At 35.5% G+C, this 5863-nt stretch overlaps 1 protein-coding gene across 3 annotated transcripts; it reads left to right on the forward strand.

Annotated features, from left to right (window-relative positions):
* Positions 1-1913: 1913 nt before the first annotated feature.
* Positions 1914-5595, forward strand: LOC147480477 (binding partner of ACD11 1-like). Of its 3 annotated transcripts, none has more exons than XM_086577387.1 (5): positions 1914-2050; positions 3047-3200; positions 3851-3926; positions 4788-4901; positions 5116-5595. In XM_086577387.1, the coding sequence occupies exons 2-5, from the start codon at positions 3085-3087 to the stop codon at positions 5446-5448; spliced, it is 639 nt and encodes a 212-aa protein (XP_086433513.1). In that variant the 5' UTR covers positions 1914-2050; positions 3047-3084; the 3' UTR covers positions 5449-5595. The 3 variants fall into 3 exon arrangements, with proteins under 3 accessions (XP_086433513.1, XP_086433515.1, XP_086433514.1); XM_086577389.1 differs by having other exon boundaries at positions 5125-5595; XM_086577388.1 differs by lacking the exon at positions 1914-2050 and having other exon boundaries at positions 2778-3200; positions 5125-5595.
* The last annotated feature ends 268 nt before the right edge of the window (positions 5596-5863 follow it).

A 5863-nucleotide genomic window follows, 5' to 3' on the forward strand; every position in this document is an offset into this window, starting at 1 on the left:
CAAAAAAAGTTGCGTGATTGAGAGATTTTTTGGAGTTGTGCATGTTAAGGAAACTAGTGCAGTAACACTTAAAAAGGTAATTGATTAGTTGTTCTCTAAGCATGGGTTAAGCATATCTAGACTACATGGACAAGGGTATGATGGGGCCAGCAATATACAAGGTGATTTGAATGGCCTAAAAGCACTTAGATGAAAAAAGACATTGTGTACCCACTTGTGTATTTGTTGATTAAGTTAGCGCTGATTTTACCTGGTGCTACTACATGCTACCGTGGAGAGGGCATTTTCTGCTATGAATATTATAAAGAATTGTCTGCACAATCGGATGGCGAATGAATGGTTGACTGATTGTTTAATAACATACATTGAAAAAGAAATTTTTGATAGCATTGATACCGAGTTGATCTTGCAACGCTTCCAAAAGATGAAAAATGATGACAAAAAAGAAGGTCACTGAGGAGTCGAAGACAACTATGAAGAAGTACTTATTTAGATTGAATTATTTTTTTCTTTTCTTATTTTTTTTATATTATATTTATTGCAATCATTTATATGATTTCTTTATGTTCGAAATATACTTGTTTTGTGATCGGGTTTGAATTTTTAGTTAAAATAAATTAGTGTTTTTTTTTTATGCTTGGTTTCTGGGTGGCTCACCCTCACTTATCATAAGGTGATACGTGGTTGTGCCACCTCCTAACCATAACCACTAAAATATTTTTTTGGGGTGAGTTAATAAGTTTTTTTGGGGTGAGTTTAAAAGTTTTTCTCACTTCACCCACCCCACACAAAAAGGCCTGAACTGTTTTTGGGCTGAACTTTATGAGTTGTTTGGCTATGGAAACATGAGTATGAGCTCATTTTTAAAAAAAAAAAAAGCGGGGAGGGAAAAGGCACACGTATCTGTGCCGCACAGGCAAATACTAGTCTTATTACATTAGACACTTCACATCTTAGTATATATATTGAAAATCTTGAAGGATAGAAGACTGAATCCGAATGAGATCGATGAGATCAAGGAGGAGGTATAATTTCACAAGAAAAACTTTTTAGGTTGTTTACTCGTTTTTAATTAGAAAAAAAATGGTAGAAAAGTAAAACATATACCTGGATCTACATTACATAATTAGTACACAGTAGATCACTAGATCAAATTGAGAAATTTCTATGAATTGGAATTGCATGGTGGTTGGTTGAAGTTTTTACCAGCGGTTTTGGTGGTAGAATCTACCAGCGCCTATGTGTCCAGCCAAACAACTATCACTAAAAACAAAAAAAGTAAAATTTATATATTACCAATTATATCCCTCTTTCTCCCACCACCAGTCCAGCTCCCATTTTGTTTTTACAAGCTTCATTTCCTCATTAGAATCAACACCCATTCTATTGTAATGGACTTGTTAGTCGTTGTAGTAGATGTTTGGCAGTTACAAACTAAAATCTTGATAGAAACACAAAGAAAAAAAACAGTTTATTGTTGATATTTGTTTTAGAAGAAAAACAATTCCAAACTGTATGAGATAAACCTTACTAAGAACAAATTTAATAATGAGTTAAACTTGAGTTTTCAGACGAAGAAGAACTGAAAGAAAAAAGAAGTTTTGGTGGTAAAATTGGAGTATTATGGGCAAAATACACTTTTTTAAAAAAAAATAATTTAGTGCTGGAGACGTGGGTCATTATGGGCGCGGGTAGATTCTACCAGCAAAACCGCTGGTGAACAATTAGGACTCTCTACCAGACACCAACAAAGTGTCGGTTCACAAGTTTTGAGCATCCCACATGGTGAAAATAGGTAGTAAAAAACAGTTGGTTGGTATCTATATAACTGTCTTTTTCTTACTTTCAGACTTTAAGAATTAATAAGACCACATTATTACTGATCCAGTCCAAACTAATCACTTCCTGATTAGCCCTGTTTTTTTTCCGTATAAAACATAAGTGGCCACTCTAGTTAATAGTTGAAGCTTCTGTGTATTTCTCCTGGTCTGTCCGTTTCTTCTCCTTCTAAGCTTTCAATCTTCTTCCCTTTCTACTTTATCAAATTCAGGTAGGGATCAGTTAACTTGCCTTTAGTTTGTTTTTCGTAATATGTTTCTTTTTACGCCAGATTATTTGCAATATTGAAACTCATGCATGATCTTCATTCTTCCTAACCAACTTAATAAAAGAATGTAAACGATTATCTTCTCAAATTCAAAGAATTACTCAGTTGTTACCCTTGAAATAAAGTGCCATGCAACAGACAACTAAACAAGTCTTTAATCCACCAACTGTACAAATTGTGTAAGTCGTGACACGCAAGATATCATTTGTTCGTTTTAGTTTATTGTATATATGTAGGTCCTGATCATAGTTCTTTTTGAAAAGCCTTTTACAACGACTTAAATTAAGTGATTATAAATTATAAAATGCTCTGATTTTACTACATGGCCGGTTTTCTGTTTAAAGCAGAGTTTTGCCTGAAAGTATGAAACTATCTTAACATCAAATTGAACCCCTTGGTTTCGAACGTTGTCGCAGCTGTTGTTGACTTGTTGTTGTTGTGTGTGCACATGTGTGGTGTGTCGGTGAGATTTTGAATGTTACAGTAGAAACATTTGTTCCTAATGACAATTTTTCTATATGCGATTCTACCATGCGAAATGAGCCAAGCAATGATCCATTCCAGACATATGTATGGTAGGCTTGTGAGTTGTGACTGTTTTCGTTTTCATATGTATGGTAGGCTCCATTGATCGACATATTATACATTCTCTTTCTATTCAATTTTAAATAGTATGAAATTTATGTGCCGATAGAAGATATAAATTCTTATCACAATCTCTGACGCTACTTTCCACATTCCAAAAAGAATCCCATCTTATTCAGATCCCAATCATTCTTCTTTTGGCTTTATTTGTTCTATACACCTACTGAAAATCCCAAAAAGTCCCTCTAACTTCCATAATAATCACTACCCTTTCCTCCAGAAGCTTGAATTGATTTTCTTTCTCTTCTCTATATGATGCTGTCTGCTTTTAGTATATTTTGTTGCTTTTAGCAGGTTCGAAGGAGTATCAAACTTTTTAAAAATTCTATACCATGAGTCTAAGAGGGTATACTGTGGAGGTTACTAACTTGTCTCCAAATGCTGAAGAAAAGGATGTTAGTGATTTCTTCAGGTTTTGTGGTGCCATTGAACATGTAGAGATTTTCAGGTAAATATTAGTTGAGAGTGAGTTTTTGATGAATTGCTATATATTAATATATGTAATTAGTCTCATACTCTCATATACTGCTCTTTCTTTGTTCTAACCGATTCATTTCTAAATAATTTATTTCATAATTGATTTAGTATTGACCGTCATTGCGTCTCATAAGCAATTCTATAGATATGATTAGCGGTTCTAATATATCTATTATTGCTTCATTGGTTTTAGTCACTCATGTCTCCATTCCTCAACTATTTTAAATTCTAAAGTTGTTTTGGGTCCAGTATGCTGTTTTAGTAGTAAGTTGTAACTCAAGTGTTAAAAGAATTTAGGTAAACTTTGTCCTCAAGTTGTTGCCGCTCGTAAAGACTCGATTAATATGAGTGTGAGTTACAAATTCTCATGTCAATTCCATCTTTTAGTGACAACAATTGGATATACCTATGACGTTTATTCAGTATACAAACCGTATCATGTGGATGAAGGGTGCCGTGAGAGCTACGTGTGTTTAGTAGATCAGTGGAGAGTAAGGAAAACTATGGTTACTTACTTACACTTTTCATAACTCATTAATTCATATATATATTTCCTAATTTTGGTGTGATTCTATCTGTATATTCTACTGTCTGAATTTATCATGCTTTGTGGTAAAACAGTTCTGGAGAATATGGTCGCACTGCTTATGTTACTTTCAAAGATCCTTATGCACTGGAAACTGCTCTCTTGCTCAGTGTAAGTGTCCTACAGACTCTTGATAATCTGTTTACATTGTAAGATTGAAACATTCACATTATCTTAGAGCTCCACATTTAGACGCCCATCGTTATGCGTGGCATAAGTAAAGAAGAAAGGGAAAATAGTGTTGCATACTTACATCTACAGTATTCTCATTACATAGGTTAAAATATCTAATGTTGTAATTTTTTGGTGGATTTGAGATTGTTCGCAATCTTTAGCTACCAAACAATACTCCATTTTACGTATTGCTTGCCTTTTCTTAGGGGGAGAAGCGGTTATGCAGACCCTTACCTGTATTAGAATTTCATGTAGACCATACCTCTTACATCATTAGTTACAAAATCATTTTAAGTGCTATCTAGTGGAGGTCCATTACAAACAAATTTTACATCTACATAGAGTGAAAGGTTAGGTAAGTAGTCTGCTGTTCTGTTGACTTCGCTATACAGAACACATGACTAAAACAAATTCCTCCAATGCGTCCAGCTGAGTGTGTGATGGCTGCAATGATGTTACTGCAGTACCATGGGGGCACTCTCTAAGCCATTCAAAATTTGCACTGCTCTTAGAGAGTCGGAACATACAAGTAACTTGCTTAAGATGTTCTGCACACATAGCTGCAGCCTCCTCTCAATTGCCTTCAGCTCTTGGTACAAAAGTGATCTATTATGACCTCCTCCTGTCCTCCTGTGTATGTGAATCTCACTTTTCCTTCATCATCTTTTGCTATTCCACCACACTATGCTGTGACATGGAGCCATAAGTATTTGAGTTTAATGTATCCATCTCTAGTAGTTTAGTGTAGATACGCTGTAGATGTTCTGTTGATTAGTTTGTTGGATTAAATTGTGTCAGGGGGCTACAATTGTTGATCAATGTGTGTGCATAATACGCCATGGTCAGTATGGAGATGGTTTTGCCATGTGGAATAGGCCTTCATGGAACACCGAATATGAAAGTGGGTCAATGGTAAGCATCATCCTTTTGCTCGGTTCCTAATTTGTGTTCCAGTTCTGGACTCCTTAAAACTCTGATGCCTTTTATACTTGGTTTTTGTTGTACTCACATTCTTCATTTCAAAATTGAAACCGCCATGTTCTACTTTAAGATTCTTATACAGTGTGCTTACAACTAGCTAGGCCATACCCTACCTGTGGCCATGTTTAACACGTCTGTCATTTAGAATGCACAGCATGCAGATGCCTTTGTCTCCAGTCCAGGGGAAGCAGTTACACTTGTTAAAACCATGGTATCCAAGGGATATGTATTGAGCAAAGATGCATTGACCAAGGCCAAGGCTTTTGATGACTCCTATAAAATTTCAGCGACTGCAGGAGCCAAAGCTTATGAGGCCAGCAAATATGTTGTATCTGTGACAGGAAAAACAGCTTCTGAAGCAGCGATTGCATTTTATAACAGTAGCTACTTTTCTAAAGGAGCTCTTTGGGTGTCCGATGCTCTCACTAGAGCAGCCAAAGTTGCTGCTGATTTGGGTACTCACGCTGGAAAAAAGTGATCTTTAGAGTTAGATAACAGTTCTTGATGTAGTGCAGCAGTTTTAGAACTAATAATCTGTAACAAATGGTTACATGTATGGAAAATCAAGCTCGCGCAAAAGACTAGCAAAAGCTAAATGCAAATGGTTTGAAGAGTTGGTAAGTTGTGTACTTGTGTTAGCAATTGATAGTGGGTTTTATTTTTCATTCTATCTTTTGTGACTTGACGTAGGTGCATATATATAATTAATAAGCAGATAATTTATGAAGATCTGAAACCTGAATTCGATCTATTGCCTTAGCTCACGGGGTTCTTCCCATCTATAACTGAATTCGATGAGAGAAGATTCAGATTGTAAGCCATAGTCATTATTATTTTTCATTTGAAATCTTCAATTGTTACGCTGGGTAAATCGGTAGAGCTCAACAAACAAT

This window comes from Coptis chinensis, chromosome 8 (assembly GCF_015680905.1).
Source record: "Coptis chinensis isolate HL-2020 chromosome 8, ASM1568090v1, whole genome shotgun sequence".
Taxonomy (NCBI): domain Eukaryota; kingdom Viridiplantae; phylum Streptophyta; class Magnoliopsida; order Ranunculales; family Ranunculaceae; genus Coptis; species Coptis chinensis.

Coding starts and splice junctions, on each gene's coding strand:
- LOC147480477 (XM_086577387.1), top strand. CDS start 3,085: ATGAGTCTAAGAGGGTATACTGTGGAGGTTACTAACTTGTCTCCAAAT. Junction 3,927..4,787: donor AAACTGCTCTCTTGCTCAGT/GTAAGTGTCCTA, acceptor AAATTGTGTCAG/GGGGCTACAATTGTTGATCA. Junction 4,902..5,115: donor AATATGAAAGTGGGTCAATG/GTAAGCATCATC, acceptor TCTGTCATTTAG/AATGCACAGCATGCAGATGC.